This window comes from Tympanuchus pallidicinctus, unplaced genomic scaffold, assembly GCF_026119805.1.
Source record: "Tympanuchus pallidicinctus isolate F22 unplaced genomic scaffold, pur_lepc_1.0 scaffold3, whole genome shotgun sequence".
Classification (NCBI taxonomy): Eukaryota; Metazoa; Chordata; class Aves; order Galliformes; family Phasianidae; genus Tympanuchus; species Tympanuchus pallidicinctus.
This window is the reverse complement of record NW_026294747.1, coordinates 90,434,949-90,460,153: the sequence shown is the minus strand read 5'-3', so window position 1 is coordinate 90,460,153 and position 25,205 is coordinate 90,434,949. Positions and strand designations below refer to the sequence as shown.

Below are 25,205 nucleotides of genomic sequence, written 5' to 3'. Positions count from 1 at the left end.
CTGTATCTAGCTGCAAAATAACATTTTAAAGGTTACAAACTGAAACGACCTTTCAACAGAAATCATTACACACCTACCACTTACGATAACCCATAACTGACTCTTCCATCTATATTGACTAAAATCAGCAATGTTATATAAACTCAATATCCACTCTTGAAACAAAGAAACTGCAAAGTCTCAGTATAACACAAACTGTGAAATATTTTAAGACTGAATTTAAAAGTATTTCATACTGAAGAAAAAGACAGGAAGACGCATGCTGCTTTAGAATTCTCGTTTAGCCTGTGTACTTCTCAGGCAAATGGGTAAAAAAGCAATATTTGGAAATCCTACACAAGTGTATTAATATTCCTATTAAAAGCCCAAAGAATTAAGCCATGAACTCTGCAGACTTGCATATACAACAAATTCAGAGACATTTCTCAAAGGAGCAGGCAAGAGAAGCAAGCTGAGCTCTGAAACCATCGTTAACCTGAGCAAGGGAACCCCACACAACATCTTTTGTTTTTTTTCCCCTACAGCCACAGAGACTGAACTGCACCCAAATCTGGTTAGAAAAAATATTAAGATAAAGCAGTTACACCTAAAAAGGTAAGTTAGCTTCACTTTAACCATCCCACTGTTTACTTACAATTAAATGTTCTACAATGATTCCATTCGTGATAGAAACAGAGTTTGAGTCTACATGAAAACAAATGGTTTTAATCACGATTTGTAAGTCTCTGTCAAAAAGAAAATCAAGAGTAGATTAAAAGGTCCTTTTTTTTTTTTATTCCCCTCAGGATATCTATGAAGGTTTCCAGGAATAGCCGTTGTTAAGGAATCTTATCAACTCATGTAGGACTGTGACAGCACGTGACGTGATTATTCTAGTCAAAACTTCGTAATAGGAATTCTAAAACAAGGTTGGCCACTGACCTATGAAGAGGCAAAGCTTAAGGCCAAACGGCCCCGTGAGTCACAACCCAAATAAAAGAACGCATGTAGACAAAAGCAAGTGAAGAGAGGAATATCAACTGGAAGGAGAACGGAAAAAGGCAACATTCTTTTCTGCCAATTTCTCCATCCCTCACTTTTGCTGACCTGAGGGCATTCTCCCAGCAGCAGATGATACGACCCATTTTAGAATTTAACGAGAAACAAAGCCTCTCGATTTAAAAGTATACAGCTTAGAATCTGGATTAAAATATTACACTTTAAAGACACAGAACTGCGGAAGTATTTTTCAGGCCACAGCCCTAAGAGTAATTCTACCTGGACCATCCCACCACTTGTTACAGCACAGCCCCATATTAAGATCTGAAATCAAAGCAAAGGCTGACATTGTCAACACACCAGGTATTTTCCAATACATCTGCAGAGGCCACTTGGCCCTGTGAGCAGCAGCCATACCCAGGGAGCACGGCTGCTACCCATGTGGCTTGCAAGTACCCACAGCACATGACTTTCACAGTCCAAAAAAGTCAGTTCCTTTCTGACTGAAAATAAATAATATTACACTTCACCAAAAAAATTAAAGAGAATCAAAGCCTGACATTTGTCTGGCATTGTGATTACAGAGTAGCAGTGGGGTAATATCAATCAATCTATCCCCAAAAGAACAACTTACAGTTAAATACATCGTGAACTGAGAGATTAACATATAAAAAGTTCAGAAATATCATACCGTTTCAAAAGAGTCACAGCCTATCATTATAAAGGAAGAATATAAAACTATTTTATTGACCACTGTTCACCAGTATTTACAATAAAGTAAACAATATACAGTCTGATAACATTCAAATTACTACAAAGTTAATTTTCACCTGGTCTTCTTGGGATCGTGTGACCCCAAATACTAAAAAGAATGAGTCTACAGGTGTAAAGGGCTAGGTTTGGGTAAAGAAGAAACATGCACATCAACTGTATAGAAGACTACAAAACATTTGTGAGCTTGTTTAGACATTCATTAAGATTCAATAATAACCATGGAAGTTTATGAATGTTTTATAAAAGCTTTTACCTAATATGGAGGAAGTAGTAGTATCAAATGCTCTCCTGTGATAAATGAAATGAGTTGCAGAAAGCTTTTATTTACTTGCTGTTGATGCAAAACACACTACTTCAAAAAAATATCAAATTTGAATTTTTTAGAATGTATGCTTCTCACATTGCTAATAAATCAAATTTCAGGTTTTAATATTCATATATATATAAAAAAAGTGATGCAAACAATTATTGTGCTTCATCTTCTGGGCATGAATGCCAAGTTAGTCGTTCTTCATAAAAAGCGATTACGATCTGAGGACACTTCACATTTGCTTCTTTGGCCAGCACCAGATCTGCCTCATCTGAGTCTTTCCTGATGGGAAAGGAAGGGAGATTAAAAAAAAAAAAAAAAAAAGCATAATTACTAATTCTCTTAATTAACTTATATTCATAGCAGGGTTCTTCAAATTATTTTAACATCAAAATGGGTTTCAGGAAGAATATGTTTGCATATAAATGTATCACCTCTTGATATAACATTATGAAAAACGTCAGCTAGAAATCAGTTTTCAGTATACTTTTCACTTCAGCTAAATAGAATTTCTTTGCTAGCAATAAGATTTCACAGCTGATACCTTCCTTCACAAGTTTCTTTTTCTATTCCAGGGGAAAACACTGTTTAAGAGAAATTATTCCTACAGTAACCAAATGCAGTATATAATGAAGTAAGTAAAATTACGCTAATTTTACTTTAAAGCATAATTGGAACCTCAAAGTGAGACTTGTAGTATTCACATCTCAATTGCATTAGAAGTTTCTGCAAGTAACTGCAATTTCTGAGCCTGTCTTGGAGTAACAACAAAAAAAAAAAAATAATTCCAATCTAACATGCTTTAGGCTCCTTTTTCAAGAGTATGCTGATTGTACAAGTCAGCTCTATGGCTACATATTCATATCTATCTCTGTTGACTGCAGTCAATTACGAAAAAACGAATCCACTACAAACAAACTAAAAAGAAAATGCTTCTTTCTTGTTTTCCTTTGTGTTTTATTCCGCCAGTTATCACTACAGAAATTCAAGCAGTCATAACCCACATTTTCAAACTTCTCTCAGTTCCACGTATTAAAGGAAATTTGAAGTCAGAATGCAGACCACCTTTCCAAAGCACTGGTCTTCAAGAGTCTAAGCACACTGCATGACAAACCAATTCTCTGGAGACTGCTCAGTTTGACACTACTAAAGAAACTAGAAGGCTTTCTAAAAGGTTGTTGGAAACTATAATTCTTATCCCAGCACCACAGAAAACCAAACTCCAAGCAAATGTTAATTCACCCTTATATTCTCAATGCTGGATTAAAAAAAAAAATTACCCTGCTTCTCTACTGCAAAGACAAGATGTCTTCTGCTAACACTGTAGCTAATAGAACTGTTTTCCTCCTGTCCTCCAAATAACACTAACTCCCCAAAGCACTTTTCCCTGTTACAGGCCCATAATGACAAACTTCTTCATATCGTTTGTTCTTCATCACAACTTCAGCTTCCTCCACTAGTTGCTTCCAACTCTGTCCACCTGATTGCACACAAAACAGCAGACACCAAGTTTGGTTAAGAGGTTGGCTGCCTAGCAGCTAGAATCTGCTTATGTAAAACATTTAAAAGCAGAGTTCTACCTGAAATTTCCCTAGCAAGAATGCTACTCACATGCAAAGGCCAGTTCTAAATTCCATTTCTATGATATTGAATCAAGAGAATCTAAAGTCATTTTGGTTTTGGAAGAAAGGGGGACTAAGTAATTGCACAGGTTTTGCTTCTGCAAGAACACAGGGTTAATAAGCAGACTGCCAGCTTCTTTCTGTTTGCTGAAAAGAAGTTCTCTCATGAGCTAACTGCAAACTACCAGCCCTCCCTCAACATGGCTCAGAACCATGGATAAGACTTACCATTTCATGAGGAACATAAGCTCTCCGCTGCTATCCGTAGCCCCAATTATCCTCTCAGGATCAAGACCCCTTGCAAACCCTCTCGGTTTATCAACCTATCAAGTAAGTGAAAAGATCATTATCTATCATCATCTAACTACCCTTTTATTCTGGCATTAGAGCTAGATATACACATTAATGTGTGTGTGTGAATCAGAACAACAAAATATAGCATTACATAATGATAAAAGCTATCGCTACATATAAAAGTTGTCTGAAGATAATATAAATGTTACATTTTTTTTGACTGACCTTCAGACCTTGTCATTCAGATGCAGAGTAACAATGAAGGACTTTTACATTAATGGCTCTAGCCATTCTTTCTGAAAACTCAGTAGATGAATCAAGTGGTCTCAAATCTTTATAGTAGATAAACAAGCACGGCTAATGAAACAAACTGAACAGGCAAAACAAAAAAACACACTCCTGGGAGCAGGCAAAACATGTTCTTTTCAGCAAAACAACAAACCTGGGCACTTAGGTTGGCTTAAGCCAACTGTGAAACTGCACCCATAGGGCACACCTCAACTCTTCTTGGCTCACTGAAATCACATCTGTGGTCAACAACAGGACTGCTTGCCTCTAGTTTCACAATACCTTTGTGAGACAGTGACTGCTACCATATCAGGTGAAGCCATAAAATTAACTTCACTCAGAAACTAAAATGCTATTCGCAGTATTTACCAATATTGCTTCTGATGCCTTCCAACGTCACCTAGTAATTGACAGCACACATCCAGCAGCTGTCTTCAGTAAACCACAGACTGACAAACAGCTCTGATTTATATTGTTAGTTTGAAAGTTTAGAGAGAAAAATGTACTGCTGAACATACTGTGTTAAGCGCATTATTTTGCTCTTATTAGCACTAAACTTATCATATTGTTGGCTCATTTAAACTGGAGCTGAAACCCAAATATCCATGAAATAGTAGGTTTTCTTCAGTCACCCTCTCCATACCTCTCCTACCACCATGTCTAGTCCTAATTTAAGCAAGTGCTTGGTCTTCCCATTTTGCTATCTTCCCACTCACCTATTTAAAAATCATGGTTCATACAAAAGCCAGAACAGAACTTCTGCTCGTTCCATTCATGACCATTTTACTCTAACACAAACTGACGTTGTTCATTAGTAACTCTCAACCAGTCTTACTTTTGATTATTCAGCAAGAATCACAGAACATCGGGGCTTCTGGTCATAAAAAGTAAAATCAATCACCTCTTACCCGCCATTCAGGCGGTCTCATTAATCGCTATAAAACATTACACTTTCCAAACCACAGTTCCAGTTCTGTGATTCTTAGTTTTAAGACTATGGTTGTTCTAGTTCTCCAAGTCACAACAGAATTTTTGGGGCAGAGGGTTGGAGAGGTAGAAAGAAACAGAGGAGAAACAAAGTTTAGCACATGAACATATACTTACAGAATCACGTTTTTTCTTTGATTTACTATCATCAGATTCGCTATCTGACAGTGATTTTCTTTTCGCACCATCTGTTTTTTCTTTACCAGCTTTCTGAGAGTTCAGAAAAGCTTCAATTAGCTCTGGACAATCTAAGTTTTCTTCAGGCTCCCACGTGTTGTCAGCACTGAAACATACATACATTTATGTAAAACTAGGAAAAGAAGAGAAGCGTACAACTAGCTACACGGCTCACCCTAAGCAAGTCATTCCTTTCCTCAATAAATAAGGTATCTTAAACTCAGGATGCTTCTCTAACCATCTGCCATAGCCTTTGTGCACTACATTTGATGACTGACTCTATGCTATGCTGAAGAATACTGCTGAATTGTTCTTACATTTGAGATACAGAGTAAGCAGCTCTATTTACTCCTACGATGCTGGTGGAAGTGACAACATGCAACCTTCATCCTACCTGTACATTTAAACTTAATTCCTGGTTCCCCGAAAGGCTGACCATGCAAACAAGCTGTTTGGTAAGAGCATAAACTAAGACTTGAGGAGAACAGAACACACACAATCCCCACTAGTAATGACATAAATGTATGTACCTAAGTTTCTATGTACCAGAAATGCTCTCAAAAGTATCATCTGAGCACTGAACTTTTTCTCACTCCTCCAGCTGTAGAGCTTTTGGAGCTGGTCCAGAGGAGGCCCATGAAAATTATCAAAGGGGTGCAGCACCTCCCCTATGAAGACAGATTGAGGGAGCTGAGCTTGTTCAGCCTGGAGCAGAGAAGGCTCAGGGAGGACCTGATAGCAGCCTTCCAATACTTAAAGGGAACTTAGAAACAGGAGGGAAATCAACTTTTTACAGGGGTAGAAAGTGATAGGAGAAGGGGGAACAGTTTTAATCTAAGAGGGGAGATTTAGATTACATGTCAGGGGAAACTTTTCACTGAGAGACAGGTGATACACTGGCACAGTTGCCCAGCTGTGGATGCTCCATCCCTGAAGGCATTCAAGGCCAGGTTGGATGGGGCCCTGGGCAACCTAAGCTTATGGGCAGCAGCCTGCCCGTGGCAGGGGACTGAAACTGAGTGGGCCCTGAAGTCCCTTCCAACCCAAACCATGCTAATAGGCTGTAATTATAGAAAAAACAAAGGCTCCATGTCCGGAGCTGGGTATTGCAATTGTTCCAGAGAGTATGTATTTTGTTAAGTAACATTTTACGCTGTCCATGAATGTGCCCTCCAACAATTAAGCACCTCATCAGAAGTCCTCAGGCACTAATATATTGCCACAGCACTACTGCACAAACAGGATGCCTACCCGTTATTTTCAATTACCAAAACTTTAAGGTCCTAGAATGCAGAAGGTTGCTTTGGGAGATATGTATACGTAACTACTAATGATAAAATGCTACACTTTAACATCTAATGCATCCCCTTTTCTCGGCTGATGGAAGCACTGTTGTGCTTTCAAAAGACCCAGGATAGAGACTGAAAAATACCTTTTCAGTATGTCTGATGAAAGCAATCATGCCACAGAATTCCTTTTGTAAATGTACCTATTTCAAGAGCAACTCAAAAAAACAAACACCTCCCCCCCCCCCCCCCAAAAAAAAACCAAAACAAATTCACAGCTTCAAAGCTGCCTGTTTAAAGCCCTGCAAACTTTATTTCTCAGAAATAACATTCAATCCCCTGCATATGAAAGTATACCTATTTTATGACAACTGTCAGCCTAGCATACCTTGATTGATATTGACACAAGCTAGATCAAAGAGCAGTGGCAAAAGAACAATCACTGAGGGCTTTGTATAAGATTTTGGAACGTGACCAAGCACAAACCCTAAGCTACCAGTCTTCTATTTTACTGTCATACTTGACTGCTCCACCTGAATAGACATTTATGCTGTCCTTCCCTTTCAGCTCTTTAAAGCATATCCCCACCATCCAATCCCCCATCCACACAGTTATTTCAAATAAATGGTTAATATTTAGCATTGTACCAGAAAAAATAATGGTAATGCCTTACTCTGTAAATCCTTTCCACTTCAAGTAGTATTCCACCTTTCCATTCACAACACGTCTGTCCAGGACTTTCTCCACAACAAATTCTTCAGGCTCTGCCTCTTCAACTTTTTTACCTTTGCCATTTTGTTTCTTTCCCATTTTGTGCTACAAAAGAAATTCAGAATGCCATTATTCATTCTTTTGCTTTACATCGTTACTTCACTGGCCAAATCCAACTTTGCTCAGTAAACAGCAAGGAATCATGTATTTATTCACACTAGAGCCAGAAGCTCGGACTTGTTTCACATTAGTGCATGAGGTCAGGTAACCTGAGCAAGACATGGTAATATTTTGGGTTGGTTTTGTTTTTTTTTGTTTTTTTTTTGTTTTTTTTTTTTTCAGCCACTTAATAAGATACCCAACATAGAACACCAGTTTTTATAAAGGTGAAATATCTTTGTCCGTACACTCAGTGCCTCTACTCCCCTTATAAATTTAATTCTCAGAGTGCTACATGCTCAAAATTTTATCAAGCTTCTATAAGTTAACTCCGTGCCTGTGAAAAGGCAGAGGGCAAGAAACAGCATGAGGCAGAAGTAAAGAAAAGTAATAAGGGAAAATGCATCAAACAGAAAAGGGTGCTACTAAAAAAAAAAAAAAGTTACTAGCATTTCCAAAACAAAAAAAGAAAAAGCAAAGGCTGAAGGGAGCAAAATGTACAATGTAGCGCTACCATAACCAAAATATTCAATAATAATCGACAATTATTGAACAGGATGCATGCCAGGAGCAGCAAACTACTGCAGGCCCTTCCCACTATCAGCCACGCACCGATGTAACTAACATTCAAAGGGATGTCAGAAAGGTGCAAACGTTAAGACAGCTACACTTAAGGTACACTTAACATGTAATTAAAATTTTGCTGATTTAAAAAACTCAAGTGTTTCAAGTTTACATTTGATATACTTTAAATAATATTCTTCAAGTTCTTAAAATAAATATTACATCCACATCATCCTCAAGGCATTCCCAGTTTAATAAGGCACAATTCAATATTGGTAGAAGGACACGTTTCAGAATTTCCTTGTTTGCAATCTGGAAAAGGTCAGGACGTGTCTATAATCTTGTTGTATCCCATTTGTGGAGCACCAACAGACCAAAAGCAGTCTGATGGCCATTTTGGATTGCTCCTTATTGGAAAATTGTTAAAATGGCAGCCATAAATTAACGGGAACAGTATTAATCTCTGAGAGCACACAGTCATGCAGCACCTTAAAGCAGACAAAGCTACTTCCTCACTAATGCTCTTACGTGACAGACAGAGGCAAGCAGAAGTCATGGAGCACCTGCCTTTACTTTGTGGCACTTTTCTAGTCCTCTCTACAATGAATGCGGGTTAGTTTGGGCACACTGCGAAGCAATTTTGAAACTGATTTTTAGATTTTGCAGAATTTTTCCTTGATGTGGTAAAAGGAAGGAAAAAAAGTGTCTGTCAGACGCAAAGAAAACTCTTCTTTTTGCAAAATGAAGAAGCTGACCTGCCTTTCCAAGCCTACTCTTTGCGTTCTTTTTTTTTTTTTGCATTAACTTCTCTTCCCCTAAACATCTTTACTCTCCTTCGCAACCCACGAATTGAAGGTGCAAACAGCAAAGATGAGGAAAAGGTTCAAATTCCCCCTTCAAACAGCAAGTTTCCATACATGATTATATGTTGTGTGACACTTGTTTTGACTTGGGAATAGAAAAGAGATTATTTAAAACAGAGCATGTATTTCCACTTTGATAATCACTACCTACACATCCCAGGTGTATTTTGAACCCAGTACTCATGTCTGAGAAGTACCAACCACATTGGCTTTTTTTTGCCTCCACAGGAAAGAAAAATAAAAGAATGCAGGACTGAAGGTAAATGAACATAAACATATGAAAACATCCACCTTGTCTATGAAGGCTGCTTACTGCAATAAATGAAAGTATTAAAAAGAGAAATGAGATGAGGAAAACGGGGGGAAAAAAAGAAATGAGGAGAAAAAGACAGACTCACTGTACCAGACTAACAACATCCTAATTACTGGTGTTGAGGCAAGTGGGCTACAAGTGGAACATCTCCATCAGTGCTCTCCACTGGACTAAAACCCTCCAGTTCAAAGGAAGGCTGCCTTCTGATAATTGTTCTCAGCTTCTTTCATGCTCATCACCTAAATGTTTTGGACCTCTGCATCAAAGTAACTTTTCTTTAAAAGAAATGCAAACTCTTTAGGACTTTAGATAGCTACATAATCTTCCACAGAAGAAAATGAATATTACAGGATGTGATCCTTTATCTCAAAGGTCAGTAAGCAAATAACAAGTCAAGGGTGCGTTGCTTTTTGCTCTGAATATTAGAGGTTTCACTACATCTTCTGAATAATGCTACTTCCCAAACACTTCCTAAGCCTTTTTAACCTACTAAAATAATATTTGACAGCAGAGCCTGAAGAAATACTGAAGAATGGTAACTCCTGAGATTATACAAACCAATGTAAATCTCAGCCTGGAGGTGAATGTAGCAGCTGACCCAGAACGAAGGGCAGAAACATCCACCAGATCCCTGAAGCTCCCTTCTTTAAGGTTACCCGTTCTAAACCTTAACACGGGCATCTAAGCACTGGATGCTCATTTGTGGCTTCCTTCCTTCTTCATTCAGAAGTCACATCCAACAGACAGAGATGGTTTTCAATGGGTAATGGCTCTTTCTTGAGGGGCAACATTAGAACAGAGACGTGATGTTGCAATGGAGCGTTTCACGATACAAGAGATAACAAATTCTGAATTACAGTTCCAGAGCTACGCTACCCCCAGTATATCTAAGTTTTGCATTCAAATATGCAATGAAGCAGAATTAGTTACGGTTCCCATGGGAACCATAACTGATTTTCCTGACCTGTGCAGCAAAATTCTGAACATCATATCAAAAATACTGCAGTTGCAGACACTTTCCCCTCCGTAAGGCACTCCCTCCCTGGGTTGGTCACTGCTCCTCTTCCTCAAATTAGGGAAAAGTGGACAACCAATTTCTAACAGAAAGTTCAGACATTCATCTTGATGAAATCTTTAGAACGGTTTGCCATCATATAATGTCAAACAAGCACTGCACTTTGAAGCCAGGAGTTAATAAGAGTTTTTAATGTACCTCAATCTGGGTCAATTAGCAACCACTTTAGTAATTTAAGAACGGGCCTTTTGAGTGCATAACAAGTCCGTCGTTCTGCTATCCAAATGTCCAATTGTATCTATGCATCCTGCTTCAACCTCAGATGGATCTCATGCTATATTTCTTCAGTTCTTCCACACACACACATATATGTGTACATATATATTTATATATAAAGTAAGTAGTTGAATGGCAATTAAAATAATTTTTCCCGCAACCAACTGCCTTTAGAAGTTCATATTTTAACGTCAAGCAAAGCTTTACAGGGACTTGAGAACCATGAATGCATCATTAAAATAGATCAGGAGGGGTTGACATCTGATAATCTCTGCTCCTATGAAATTCAAAGAAGCCGTTATTTGGTTAAAAAAAAGTAATAATAATTTCAAAGGGCATCTTAACTACACCACATCATTTCCCAGTAACGTTATTTTTCTTCTTTAAGGACCGCCTTCACTCAATTTGTTCTTATATTTTTTTTTCTGAATAGACTAGGAGAAATTAAACGAATACATGACCTTACTTATTTTTACATAAACGATGAATTACATGGTATCCTGAAAGGAGGCTAAAAAAATCCTCAGTGCTTTCTACAACAGGACAGACGAAATGATGCACAGTCCTTTTTTTTTTTTTTTTATTCCCCAACAAGTCTCTGTAGGAATGGCAGATTTGTTAAAGCCAAAGAGAATGTCCTTTCTAGTAGCCTTACTTTCTGGACCTGAAATTTTGGTCAGAAAAATGCTGGGGAGGGGAGATGTGGATGTATCTTTTAAATGGAGATGCCAAGTCATAAGTTTGAAGAAAAATATGTTGATTAAATCCTTACATACTTTAGGTGTGCGTGAACTTACCAATGTAGTTTTATTGGAGGCCATTTTTATTGCAGACTTGCAGAGCTTTTACTAGAAAAATGCATGACAATTAAAAGGAAGTTTACGTTACTCAAAGAAAGGCATCCCAATACAACATGGTCCTTGTTCCAACCCCCATGTATTCACGGCATAGAACATTTAGAGAATGGATTAAATCCAGGACAAGAAGCAGCTTACTGCTTTGTCCGGCATAACCCAGTAACACACCTTTACCTAGCCAAGATAAATAGTGACAAAGTGGCAGATGAGGTTGAAAAAAGGTTTTCCCAAGGCCATCTAAGGCATGGAGACAATTGTAGGGAAAAGGGGGAGGACCATCAGGGATGCTTATTTCCTTAAACCCAACAGAACAGGAGCTCAGATTCCAGCAGTTAACTATGATACAGCTTTAGACGTATTAACTGTGGATCTGGCAGGGAGCAGCTACACATCTGCAGTGTAACAGAGCACCCACCGCTTTCAAAACTGCGAATATTTATTTTAATGCATAACGCTGCCCTCTGATTCTCAAGTTTGCACGAATTAAGGCCCTGCACCGACGTGAGCTCGGCTAAGCTGCACACGCTACGTTTATCCTAGGCGAGTCCAACACCATCCATCCCCTTCACCACCGCACCTCTCACACCGACCACCTCTGTAAGCACGTATCGTCCCCGCCCCGTTCCAACTACAAAACTTCGGATCGCACACAGGCCCGGGCACGGCTCGCACACGGCCTTGCAAGGCCCAACGGCTCGGCCCGTCGCCCAGCGCCCCGCTAGGGGAGGCCCGGCAGCCCCACGCCAGGCGGCGGGAAGGGCCGGGCGGGAGATCCTCGCGTCCCCGTCGGAAAGGAAGGAGAAAGGGGAAAGAAACCACAAGAACACTGCCGAGATACCCCCGCCCCGAGGAACGGAGCCCCGCGGGCCGCCGGGAGGGAAGAGGAGGAGGAGGAGGAAGGGGGGGCAGCGCCTCGCCATGCCCGCGCCCCCCCGCCCCGCCACGTTTCCCCGCCGCGGAGGCCGCCTCGGGCGCTGGCGGGAGGCTTTGTCTGCCCGGCCCGGCCCCGCCGCCCGCCCTCCCTATTCCCTTCCCTCCCGCCGTGCCCGCTCCTCCCGCCGCGCCCGCTCCTCCCGCCGCCGCCGCGCTAAGGGCTGTGGGGGGTCGGGCGCACCCCGCGCTCCATCCCCGTGTCGGCGGGGAGCAAACAGGGGAGCGGGGAGCGCCGCCGAAGCGAGGAAATAAGAAGAGAAAGAAGGATACAGACTTCACTGCCGCTCGGCCGCGCCGCTCCCCCGTCTCCTCCCGGCTCTCGCCCTGCGCGCTCTGAGCGGCGGCGGCATCCGAGGGGCCGGGGGGGGAGGGGAGGGGGCGGGGAGCGGCGCGGGGCGGGCCGGACCGGGCGGGCGGCGCGGGGCGGGTTGGGCCGAGCCGAGCGCGCCGGCGGCTGACGGGGCAGAGCGCACGACGCCGCCTACGCGCCAGCCGCAACCTCCTCCCGTTGTCGCCGCCAGCACAGGAGGGGGCCAAGACGTCTGTCCCACGGGGGGCGAGCGCAGGACCGCGCCAGGCGTCCAAACGGAGGAAGATGCCTCGCGGCGACAGAGAGAGCGACTGGGTGAGGGCGGCCGTTGGGCCGCGGGCGGCCGCCGCCATCATGGCCGCCACCGCGAGGGCGGGAGAGGGCCCGGCCGGGGGGCCGCGGCGGGCGGGAAAGGCCTTTATTGGCGGCGGCCGGAGATCCGTGCGGGGATGAGGGGAGAGAGAGAGAACGGGAGGCCCGGCGCAGTGTCGCTGCTGCGGAGCGGCAGCACTCACCCTTTCTCGCCGCGCGTGAGAGGAAAGGGGAGGGCGCGAGGGAGGTGAGCGCTGCGTGGCTGCCGGCGGAACGCGGCTGGCCGCAGCCGGGCCCGCCTTTCTCCACCGAGTCGAACTCCAGGGTTATCGCTTCCCGCCTCCCGCCCGGGCGAAGGGGGAGGGGGCCGCGGCGCTGCGTTGTGCCGTGCTCCCGCCCGCGAAGGGTGGTGGGGGTGCAGGGCCGCTGCGGCTAATTATAACCCCGCACTACGAGGTGCAGTCTTCGGCAATTTCCGGAGGGGGGGCGGGGGGGGGTAGAGAGAAGAGAAGCAACGTTGTGCCAGCGACGCTCGGGCGACTTCGGATCCACTCGGGCACGTATTAGAGAGGTCTTCCGCTGTCGGAAATTGCCGAGTGGGTTGGGGAGTCGGTGAGCGCTGCGTCTTTTTTTTCCGGAAATTGCCGAGCTTGAGCCGAGTGCCGGTTTCGTCAGTTCGGCTGATTCCGGAAATCGCCGAAACGAGCCGAACGGGTTGCCATTTCTGTTTCGGCTATTTCCGGCGACTGCCGAAGCGGATAAGCTCGGCGAGAACGACTCCTTCGGCTCATTTCGGAGGCGGCCATTAGTAACGGCGTCGATGACTTTTTATTAGGTGACAAAAACACGGAGGGGCATCGCACAGAACCGTTGCCTCTCAGGACTGATTTAGGCTCTAGATCCGAGCTATTTTTTAATTAAACTCCGGAGGCGCGGCCGGGTGGAGGAGGAGGGCGCTCGTAGTGCGCGGAGCCGAATTTCAAATTACGTAACAGCTGCGGCAGCCATTGCTGAGGGCCGTGCGCCGCGCCGGGCAGGGACCGCCACCATGAAGAACATGGTACGTGGGGGAGGGGAGGCTGCCAGGAGCTCCATTTTAAGGGGGTACCGCTCTCGGTTCCGCGCACGGAGAGCGTTTTTGCGGGTCTGAGGGTTACGCGAGGAGCGCGGCCGAGCTTAGCCAGCGCGGGCACGGGAGGTGCCGAGGCTGTTGGGCCGCTCTGCACGGGGAGAGCGGCGATGGGGGAGGAAGGTTCTGGAAGCCGCGGTTGGGGCCGGGTTGCTGCTGGGGGGAGGCGGATGCTGCGGTTCAGGCGAGGGCGGGTTAGGTCTTTCGAGGTGGCTGTTGGAGCGGGTGCTCTCGGGGCGCGGTGATGGAGGTCCGCGGGAGCCCGGCCCGGGACGCGCCGTCGCCCTGTAGACAGCAGCGGCGCCTCTGCCGGTAATGGCGGCGGAAGGGGGAGGGGGAAAATGGCGGCTCCGAGAGCGGCGGGGGAGGGGAGGCGGGAGGCCGTGCCTGCAAACTGACACCCCGCGTCCGGCTGTGTGGCGGTGCTGAGCAGGTGGCTTCCGCGCAGCCCGACGGCTCGCGTGGCGCCGGTGGGCGGTCGACCGGGATCGGTTTGCTGGCAGTCTTCCTCCCCGCCGCGCCGCGCTCCCTGGAGGCGGCGGCTCCGGGCGCCATTTTGCTCCCTGGCTGCAGTGCTGCTCTGCTGATCGCCGCCACATGGCGGAGCCGCCGCCGCCTGCCCGCTCGCTCCCTCGGCGTCGGGCGGCGGGGCGGACCGGCCTCGGGCTGGGGCGCGGCGAGGCGCTGCGGCGGGCTGAAAGAAGCGGCAGCGGGCTGGGGATCCCGCCTGGCTCCTGACTGAAGATGCTGGAGGGCTGCTGAGATTCACCCGTGGTCTGTCCCTATCTTAGAAAGTGTTTCGGAGTCATCTTAGGAGGTTTATCTTTTGGCTTGTGTATTGAGAGTGGGGGGTAGAGGCAGCGGGTCGTGTTTAGTGAAGGGTTTTTGTCGAATATCGGAAAAGGGACGTAGTTAAAATAGTTAATAATCGTGCACATTACTGCTGCAGAGTGAACGTGCAGTTACCAGATTGGCTGGGCCCTGGCTGGGGCTGTGGTCAAGAGACTCACTACTAAGTAAGGCAGTGCCTACGTGTGGAGTAGCACTTCGGATATGTTCATACATTTTTCATTCTTGTAGTGGCAGTGACATTGCCACGTCCTGGCTGTGTATGTGCCTACCTGTTGCTTTGGCTAGGGCGCATACTGGTGTGGCAGTATGTGATCGATGAGTGTATGGTGATGTATGAACTTGCAGCTGTTCTCTTTATCGGTAATGTGTGGTGCATGTTTGCTCTCTGAAAAGCAAATGTGGTTGTTATGGTTGGTAGGTAGACTTTTTTAAGCTTCACTTTCAAATATGAGCTGAATGCTTAATGGAAAAATCAATACACCATTAAAATTTTACAAATTCCCAACTTATTATCCTAGTTCTGCTATTTGACATGTACATATGCCAATTGATTATGCAGGGAAAAGTGTCTCCCATGGGCCTATGGAACCAGTAGGTACTGGTTAGTCTCAAAGCAATTGAACCGAAGCAGTTGGAAGAGAAGGGCATTTGTGCATTTTTAGCATTCATTGGCTAACATCTCTCTGCTAGCCTGCTCAGGCAAGAAATGGTAACACGGCTTTCAACATGTAGCTATAATTCAAGTCTCGAATGCAGCATCCTTTCCCTTACTCTGTTCAAAAGATTATATGAAGGGAAGCTTCGCATAATGTGTGTTTGTTGTGTCAAAACTATCCTGCCTAACTTTTCCCACCTGTACGTCAGAGGGACAGCATTAGCTTTCTTTATATTTCTTAGAAGAAAAAACACTTTGAATCTACTTTAGGTGTAATGATTTTAAGTGACATTGAAGTAACTGTTCTCAAACAGGATACTTATTCGGAGGTGGAAAAGGAATACTCGATAGTTGTTGCATTTCTTCTTAGCTGATAATACAGCAATGCATTTTTAACAAAACTGATTCAGTATCATCTCCGGTAATGTCTTCTGTGTAGCATAGTTCTAGATCATACCTGCTTCCAGCAGCTTCAGAAAACGTGTGGATTGGCTGAATGCTCGTTACTAAAAAAAAAAGAAAATTCCTTTTTAAAATGACGAGTATAATGCTGACATAATGCTGAGTTCTCTTGGGAGAAAGCTTAGCAGGACATTTACCTCTTTCAGACAAGATCCTGAAATTCTGCATTTTGTTAAAGGGTCTTTTTTTTTTAATTAGCTATTTGGCATATGGGATAACAATATGTATCACCCAGCCATGCTCCTGCTTATGGAGAAGAACATTTACAATACATTCGTAGTGTATTAAGTACTTGGGAGGTTGAAAGGTTGTTAGTTTCTGCATTATAATATCATGTATAAAAAATGTGTAATATCTCCTTATTGGCCTTGAGCTTTTTTTTAACGACTTACTTGTTTGTCATAGCAGAAATTTGTGCTGAATGAGCTCAATGAAAATTTCTTTGAGAAGTGATTTAAGTCTTTCTGAAAATGTAGTTCATACACTGAAAGGGAAATGTGAGGAATTTTTTCTGCTTTTTGATGTTGCTGACGTAAATTGGGGATGCATTTAGTACTAATTCCAGGTAAATTTTACAGATACCCTAGTGTGCTTCATTTGACTAATGATGAAATCTGAGTTAGTGACCTAGAACATTTTGACTGTATTTTTTTAATTGCTTAATGGTTTGTGTAAATAGCTTAATAGTGTTGATGTATGGTAATATGAATTACATATTTTTAAAATAAATGATATCTGGAATAGAATCAGACAGTATGAATGGATTCGTGTTTTCCCGTAGCAAGGGCTCTTTGTTAGTTTGGGGCATTGTTTTTTTTTGGTTTTTTTCCTCATGCAGTTGTAAAAAGTTTTATATTAATCTAATCTTTCCTGTGGTAGAGGGAAAAGGAGCAGTTCCGCAAGCTGTTCATTGGTGGCTTAAGCTTTGAAACAACAGAGGAAAGCTTGAGGAATTACTACGAGCAATGGGGAAAGCTTACAGATTGCGTGGTAAGTTTGGCATGCTAATGCACAGTGATGATGCAGAATGTGTAAAAATTATAGTAGGGGGAGCTGTTTGTTTAATAGCTTAATATAAGAGAGAAAATGTAACGTTAAATTTTGAGTTCCTGCAGTTGGTTCAGACTTATCAGTCCTTCAAAGCTATACGCAGATTTCCTTCTGCACACTGCTGATAAAATGCAGTTTGTTTCCCATAAAATCTCTCAAATTATCTCTAACAGCTGTTCAAAATTAACTGGAGTATCATTGCTTGAAATGCATTAGGGAGTGCGAAGTGCACTATTGCATCAGCATCTGTGTAACCAGTAACCTTTGGAAGAAAGCTGCTACTTTGGTAAGCAGTCCTGTAGAAGCTGGAGATGAGTGGCTTTCTTTAGTCTGCGATTTCTGTATGCTTGTCACTGCTACTGTAGTTGTATTGAAGTTGTTCCACCGGTCTTGTTTTCAGAACAGTAAATATGTCTTTTATAATCCACGTTTAAAGAGGGTAGTCTTCAGAGAGGTAAAAACAAATGTTTGATTTTTAGAGAAAGATACATGTTTATAAACATGAATCATGGCTGCTGAGTATGTCTGAGTTACTGGTTGGGTATTAGAGGACAGTAGTACTGAATTCCTCTGGTGCCGTGTGGATGCTGCTCATGTATTTGGTCCGTATAGCTTGCTGCTTCATATGTAACTGTATTTGAATTAGGTTCTTGTTTTCTCCAAATGTTGTTGGTCAGTTTAACATGAGACATGTAGAAGTGATTTAAATTTGTTCATTATTTTTAGGTAATGCGGGATCCTGCAAGCAAAAGATCAAGGGGGTTTGGCTTTGTAACATTCTCCTCAATGGCCGAAGTCGATGCAGCCATGGCTGCAAGACCTCACACAATTGATGGAAGGGTGGTGGAGCCTAAGAGAGCTGTGGCTAGAGAGGTAAATGTGGGATTGAAAGCAGATCCTTTTCATGCTTAGAGACTACTCTGCGTTTTGGTTATGCATTCTTACTTCAAACTGTCTCTGTTCGAATTTGTTGAAAGGGTCTGGTTGGAACACTGTTTCCACATTTTTAGTCTGTTCATTGACTGTTACTACTATAGTAACTATGTATTATTCTGGTTGCGAATCATGTCTGCAAGGGATGCTAACTGGGATCTGAAAGTATTAACAGAAATGTGTTGGATGTCTGTAATGATGCAAGTTCTAGACCATCTCTTCTCTGGGATCATGACTGTTATTAGACCTCAAATTAGGAAACTTCTTGATCTTCTGAGTATTTCTGTAAGCTCTATGACAGAAGTGATAAAAAATAGAACACAGTATTGGGATCTGTGCTTTCCTTCCAGTGGTGGTGATCAAAATCAGCCTAAGACTATTCAAGATTTTTGCTCCTTGCACATTTGATTTTAAAATCCAGGCCATAAATTAGATGGGCACACTGTAAAGCAGTATACCTGGGTTACTGTAGCATTGAGATATTCGAGCAAATGCACGTTCTTGTTAACTTGTGTTCTCTGCATTGTTGGAGCTCTCGGAGAATTTAGCCACTTCAAGCACAAGGTTTGACCCAAATTATTAATGTTTTTGGACTGATGAACTGCAACTGAATGAGGTGTCTTGTGGTAATTTCCATTTTCCCTGAACTAGAATCGGTACCCTTGTTAGCAATCTCAGTTTTCATTCAGCTTCCAGAAGAATGCAGGGTTGATTAGCACTTGGAAAAACGTAACTAAAACAAAGTAGGACATGTGCATATTTTTTATACACGCAAAGGCTATTACTGGGCTTTAGAGATAAATCCTTCCTACTTATTGCAGCTGGTTAAATATTGTGCTCAGAACTCTTTTCATTTTTTTTTTTTTTTTTTAAAAGGTATGTGGAGAGTTATTGTTTGTTTTAGTGCAGAGCTGTGGATGTGCTGTAGTTGAAGGAGCTTTGCAATTAAGAGGAATGCAGGCTTTGTTGCCATTGGAGAGGTGGACAGAGGAAGTTGATGCATTTTTATTTTAAGTCAACTAAAGCTTTTTTTTTCGTTATTAAGAAATTGTTCAAACAGGTGGTCTGACATTTCCCTCTAAATTTATGTAAAGGATTTGCATTTACTTCTGTACATTTCTGTACAACCTCTTTACCCTCCACCACCATTTTTCAGTGCTTTTAGAACTTTCATGTGGGTTTGGGGATGATAACTGTTACCTTCTACCCCACGAAGGTTTTAAGGACATAGACAAGAAGTCTACCTCAGTGTCCAAAAACCTGAGTCTTGCATTCCCGTCATCCTGAAAAGAAAAAAAAAAGATTTGCTAAATTGGTTTTCTTTGTCCTAAATTGGAGAATTCTTTTAACAGGAATCTGGCAAACCTGGTGCTCATGTTACTGTGAAGAAACTGTTTGTCGGTGGTATTAAAGAGGACACCGAGGAGCACCACCTTCGTGACTACTTTGAGGAATATGGAAAAATTGATACTATTGAAATCATTACTGACAGACAGTCTGGTAAAAAGAGAGGGTTTGGATTTGTTACATTTGATGACCATGATCCTGTGGATAAAATTGTATGTAAGTAATCTTCATCTCGCTGCTTTATTTGATAATGTTGATGCTTACAGTCATAGTACTTGTGTGAAGCTAAATTTAAAATAAACAGATAATGGCAATGCTTAAATGAATGTAATATGATAGTTTTGGTGAACTGTGGGGACAGGTATTTTAAACAAATAATCTAGTACCTAATGAAATCTATTTTAGTATTTATAATTTTTAAAATAGGGAGTGTGTATGGATCAATTTGGGAATGACTGCATTTTTGGTAGCTTGAGATTCTTCTTGTTGCCAGATCAGTACTTAAATGCTTACAACGTTTTGTTTCATGTGATTACAGTGCAGAAATATCACACCATTAATGGCCACAATGCAGAAGTAAGGAAAGCCCTCTCTAGACAGGAAATGCAGGAAGTTCAAAATTCTAGGAGTGGGAGAGGAGGTATGTTTAGTTAATGCTTTACAGTCTGTTCTTGTGCGCTTCTCGTGATTTTGCTGCTTACAAATGTCAATTGTTATAGGGAACTTCGGTTTTGGTGATGCACGTGGAGGTGGTGGCAACTTTGGTCCAGGACCTGGCAGCAATTTCAGAGGGGGAGCTGGTAAGAGAGGCATGTTTGTAGCATTTTTTTGTTTGTTTACATCATCCTTCAGGTCCTGGGTAATGGTAAGCTACTACTGTTCAATTGAAATGCATCTCTAAGTGTTACAGAATTTTTGGGAAAGACAGCTTGCAAACCTCTTGCATATTAGAAATAGATGAGGTAGTTTTTTATAAACTCAAGCGGCTTAATTGTTAAATGATTCTGTTACAAGCTGGAATTAAGTTAAACTTGGTAATTTTGGTAAGAAATTCACACCAGAGAAATTGCTTCTCTGTAATTATACGCAGTGCTCAGGAGCTTCCCAGTGAAGGGTTTCTTTACTGAACATTTGAATTACATAAAAGCCAACCAGGTTAGCTGTGTTCAAAACTAACCCAGTACTTTACAAATGCAGTAGGTGGTGTAGAGGAATGGGAGATATACTGTTCCACATACGTTTTAGCCAAATTCAAGTGTGTGTGCTTAAGTAGTCTGTAAGATTTGAGTCTTAACGTAGTATGGTGTAGATAAAAATTGGTTGGCTACAGGTGAATTGAAATATATATGTCTTGGGTTTTCTTTTCCTCCAACAGATGGATACGGGAGTGGCCGTGGGTTTGGTGATGGGTATAATGGATATGGTGGAGGGCCTGGAGGTAAGTTTGCTTCTGTTTGTATTTTTTTCTTCTCTCACTTAGAACTGTTTATACATTCATTTACAATTCACGTAAAACTTTCAAAGTGCCATAGATATTTTGTTGGCTTTAAGAAACACAGCTGTTGGCTCACACTATACCTGACGTGAGAAATTGTATGGTTATGTCATGAACAACCATACCTTTCTCTTTAGGATGATAGCAAGTCACTTCATTGATGCTTTTAGTCAGTCTGGCTTGTGGGTTTTAATCACCGTTTAGTTAGGGTGGGAGTTGGGTATATATCTTCCCAAAACTCCTACCCTTTTCCTTCCCTGTAGACTAATCAACAGAAAAACATCCTGTGTAGAATTTGATTACCTTCTCCACTGAAAAGCTTATTTTAAAGGATTATATTATCATAGGTGGCAACTTTGGTGGCAGTCCTGGTTATGGAGGAGGAAGAGGAGGATATGGTGGAGGAGGACCTGGATATGGCAACCAGGGTGGGGGCTATGGAGGTGGCTATGACAACTATGGAGGAGGTAACCTACTTACTGGCTTGAAGTGACCAAGTTTCAGTTGTAAATTAGCGCAAATCGTTTGAAATCTGGGAGGTGTGTGGTGGAGTAAGCAAGCTCAATTTTACAAATGGAATGAAAAAGCAGCCGATATCACGTGCTGCTGGACTGTTTGCATGATTTTGTCTTTCAGTTGTGTAACAATGAGAATTCTGTGAACATTGTAGCTCATCCAGACATGTCTATTCTTGTATTGATAATTTAGGCAATTATGGAAGTGGAAACTACAATGACTTTGGAAACTACAACCAGCAGCCTTCCAATTATGGTCCAATGAAGAGTGGAAATTTTGGTGGCAGCAGAAACATGGGGGGACCATATGGTGGAGGTATGTTTTGATATGCTTTGGAGCCAGATTGGGCAAGCTTCAGTCCTTTGGGGTGGTGGGAGGATGATAGGTAAAAATTGCCAGCTTCTACAACAGATGCACAGTACCCATGTTTGTTCTATATAGTGTGAGTTGGCTGCAGTTTTTTGTGGATCTCAAGACTATAAAGTTTGGGGAAAACAGTACTCCTGCCTCTTTTCCTCTAGAATATTAGAAAAAACATCATGCAGATTCCAATCAGTAAGGACTTGCAGCACAACTTGTAACATCCACTAAACACACTGGTTTTTCACCAGACTTACTGGGATTTTCTATTGCTTTCTCGTTCTAATGCCACCTTTTCCTCTCATTTCCTGCTTGTAGTTGTCTAGATGTTATTTACTGTGCTGTATAAAACTCGTGGAATGGAAACTGAAACAAGAACCCCTTTCTTGTAAGGTTCAGTTTGCAAGTAAACTCCACCCTCACAGCGAGGCTCAAAACTATGCAGTACATCAGATTACATGTGGCCCTGTTGAGCCTTCTAGGATTTCAGTGTGTAGTTGTTGTGGCACTTTCTGCGCATTAGTAGGAGAACATAGTGAAGTGCTGAAAGCTGTGGATATGCCATCTCTGGAAGTAAACTGGATGTTAATTTTGATAGACTATTGAGAAGTATTCTTAGATGGAAGTGCACTGACTTAACTGTTGTTTCTCTCTTTTCTGTGATTGTAGGAAACTATGGTCCTGGTGGCAGTGGAGGAAGTGGTGGATATGGAGGGAGAAGCCGTTACTGAGCTTCTGCAAGCTTGCCATGGGTAAGTATGTTTTTAAGTGCTAAAATTGCAGTGATTCGTGAGAGTAGCTGCAGGAGCTAAAAGTTTTTTTAGGATATTGTCTTTCCTATAAAAAATGGTTAGCTGAATAATTTCATAACCTATTTTTTTACTCTTTACTTCTGTTGAAACAGGCTTCACTGTATAAATAGGAGAGGATGAGAGCCCAGAGGTAACAGAACAGCTTCAGGTTATGGAAATAACAATGTTAAGGAAACACTTATCTCAGTCATGCATAAATATGCAGTGGTATGGCAGAAGACACCAGAGCAGATGCAGAGAGCCATTTTGTGAATGGATTTGGATTATTTAATAACATTACCTTACTGTGGAGGAAGGATTGTAAAAATGCCTTTGAGACAGTTTCTTAGCTTTTTAATTGTTGTTTCTTTTTAGTGGTCTTTGTAAGTGTAGAAGCATTCCTTTGATAATGTTAAATTTGTAAGTTTCAGGTGACATGTGAAACCTTTTTTAAGATTTTTCTCAAAGTTTTGAAAAGCTATTAGCCAGGATCATGGTGTAATAAGACATAACGTTTTCCTTTTAAAAATTTAAGTGCGTGTGTAGAGTTAAGAAGCTGTTGTACATTTATGATTTAATAAAATAATTCTAAAGGAAATATTGTGTAATTTTAGATTTTTTTTTTTAATGTTGTAAAATAAGGAAAGGAGTGGGTAGTATAAGGTCCCACAAATAATACAAAGCTATTGTTGTACGTGTAAAATTAAATGCTGGTCAGAAAAAAAAAGTATGTTGTCTTTAAATGATCAGGTTTAAAATATCTAGATAACTGAAGGGATATCTCTGCAAGGAGAAACACCTTTTTAGATCTTTTAGATGCTGCTTCTTCAATGGCAAGGAAAGGAAATATCCCCAGCGAGGTACTCTTCCAGGGACACAGGTCTAGTACAAGAGAACTCTTGAAAACGTCACTAAGTTCAGCCAGTCTTAAAAAGCTGCGCTGTATTTCTGCAAAGCTTTAACTGCAATAGTTGTATAAGGATGCCAACGAAGGCTGAGGGAGTAGAGCAAACTTAGTTCTAAGCTTCAGTTAAACTTCTTTAGGTAAGATCTTATTTACTTTTTTTCTTTCTTAATGTTCCAAAACTGAGAAACTAATACTATGTGACAGTATTCTTTCAGTATAGTGATTGTTGTTATGTAGTTTAACATAGCAATGAATTGTGTTAACAATTATCAACTGAAGAGAAATATGTGAATCCTGTTTTCTTGTATTAAATTTTCTACGTACAGATTTTTGTGAATTTCAGCTACTTAACATATTTTTTTCCTACTGGAATCTAGCTATGATATGAATCCTGGACAAGCATAGACTGCTGCCACTGTACTCTGCTACAGTTGAACAAATGAGACCTGCAAGTGTCCATTAGTAAAGCTTTGCAAGGGTTCCATCCCTGGTGTTGGTAGTTAAAATGGTAGGTCACATGTTAATTAAATCATACCACTTTATTTATGCATCCTGCAACATTTTGTTTTTTCTTGGGAGACTGTGCATTATGGTGGTTGCAAGGTAATGCAATGAAGGTAGCGCTGTGCTGTTACAAATGAACTGTGTTGTTCTGTGTCTTGTCGACTGTAATCTATAACGCGTTTCATCCTGAAGGTTCCCAAGTAACTTTAGGCTGTTTACGTGTAAGGAAAAAAAAAATTGCACCACAGAATACATCTGCCTCTGTGAAGGAATGTGTCGTCCATTCTTGTAACTGCATAAGCAGTTCTTTAGGAGGAGAAGTGAAAGCTTCGAATGAAACTGCAGGTGGTATTTTATGAGTGTACAATGTAATCACCTAAATTGGAATTTGGCTAGAATGACGAGGTTTCCACCATTTTTTATAGTTCTTGCAGCTAATAAACCTTAGTGCCAAATTCAGTCAGCCTTACTCTCATTGCATTGAATGTTTGATCCTCAAATTAACGAAAATTTGCCAAGTAATGAGTCATCTGAGTAAGGGTGGCATACTCCATACGATCTGGCTTTTAAACAAAAACCCACAAAATGTTAAAAAAAAAAAAAAAAAAAAAAAAAGCCCACATCCTAATTTCAAAGTTCCATTGCTTTTGACAGGCTAATTACTGAAGAATGTGGACTCAGCTAACGACAGTCCTGTTCCTTTTGTGTTAGACACACCAGTGAACTGCTTATACTTCTTTTTAAAAATGGCTGAAGTTCCCCTATTGGTAATTTGGTTTAGACATATGTGATAAACTTCTTCAGATACACTTTTTTTTTCTTTGGCAGGAAGGTGCCATGCTGCAGGTAACTAATGAAGAAGTGGTCAACCACAGAAACGCTTCAAGAAATAAGAAATTCTGTATCATCAGAAAATAGTTGTTTTTGCTGCCTTCATTAAAAACCTAGAGGTTAAATGAATACTGATAAAATATCACAATTAGTACAGCTCCCTGTAATGATGGGTTTTTTAAATGATAGTAATAATTGTCTTGTAAACATTTCGAATAAAACTCAGATCCGTTAGGAGAAACAAATTACTAATGTTAAAATAGCGAACATTCTGTGAGTTGAAGGTTTAACTACATATTTTTATAACTTTCATAGCTTTAAAATAAAGTATTTTTTATACCAAA

The 25,205-nt window shown here is 41.7% G+C and overlaps 2 protein-coding genes across 8 annotated transcripts; one reads left to right on the top strand and one right to left on the bottom strand.

The window, feature by feature from the left end:
- Window positions 1-1,695: 1,695 nt before the first annotated feature.
- Window positions 1,696-13,354, bottom strand: CBX3 (chromobox 3). Of its 3 annotated transcripts, XM_052693589.1 has the most exons (6): window positions 12,682-12,778; window positions 11,415-11,465; window positions 7,390-7,532; window positions 5,371-5,536; window positions 3,913-4,007; window positions 1,696-2,344 (listed from the first exon to the last, which is right to left on the bottom strand). In XM_052693589.1, the coding sequence occupies exons 2-6, from the start codon at window positions 11,436-11,438 to the stop codon at window positions 2,218-2,220; spliced, it is 555 nt and encodes a 184-aa protein (XP_052549549.1). In that variant the 5' UTR covers window positions 11,439-11,465; window positions 12,682-12,778; the 3' UTR covers window positions 1,696-2,217. The 3 variants fall into 3 exon arrangements, with proteins under 3 accessions (XP_052549549.1, XP_052549550.1, XP_052549552.1); XM_052693590.1 differs by lacking the exons at window positions 11,415-11,465; window positions 12,682-12,778 and adding an exon at window positions 13,233-13,354; XM_052693592.1 differs by lacking the exon at window positions 11,415-11,465.
- HNRNPA2B1 (heterogeneous nuclear ribonucleoprotein A2/B1) lies at window positions 12,857-25,205 on the top strand. 5 transcript variants are annotated; one of them, XR_008209074.1, is made up of 13 exons: window positions 12,858-13,032; window positions 17,007-17,117; window positions 17,904-18,050; window positions 19,463-19,673; window positions 19,996-20,097; window positions 20,177-20,257; window positions 20,833-20,895; window positions 21,300-21,419; window positions 21,661-21,783; window positions 22,498-22,580; window positions 22,733-23,663; window positions 23,904-24,034; window positions 24,859-25,205. XR_008209074.1 is itself a non-coding variant. In XM_052693573.1 (11 exons), exons 1-10 carry the CDS (start codon window positions 13,003-13,005, stop codon window positions 22,557-22,559), a joined length of 1,050 nt encoding a protein of 349 aa, XP_052549533.1. In that variant the 5' UTR covers window positions 12,858-13,002; the 3' UTR covers window positions 22,560-22,580; window positions 24,859-25,205. The 5 variants fall into 5 exon arrangements, 1 of the variants encoding a protein (XP_052549533.1); XR_008209076.1 differs by lacking the exon at window positions 12,858-13,032 and adding an exon at window positions 13,460-14,089; XR_008209077.1 differs by lacking the exon at window positions 21,300-21,419 and having other exon boundaries at window positions 12,857-13,032.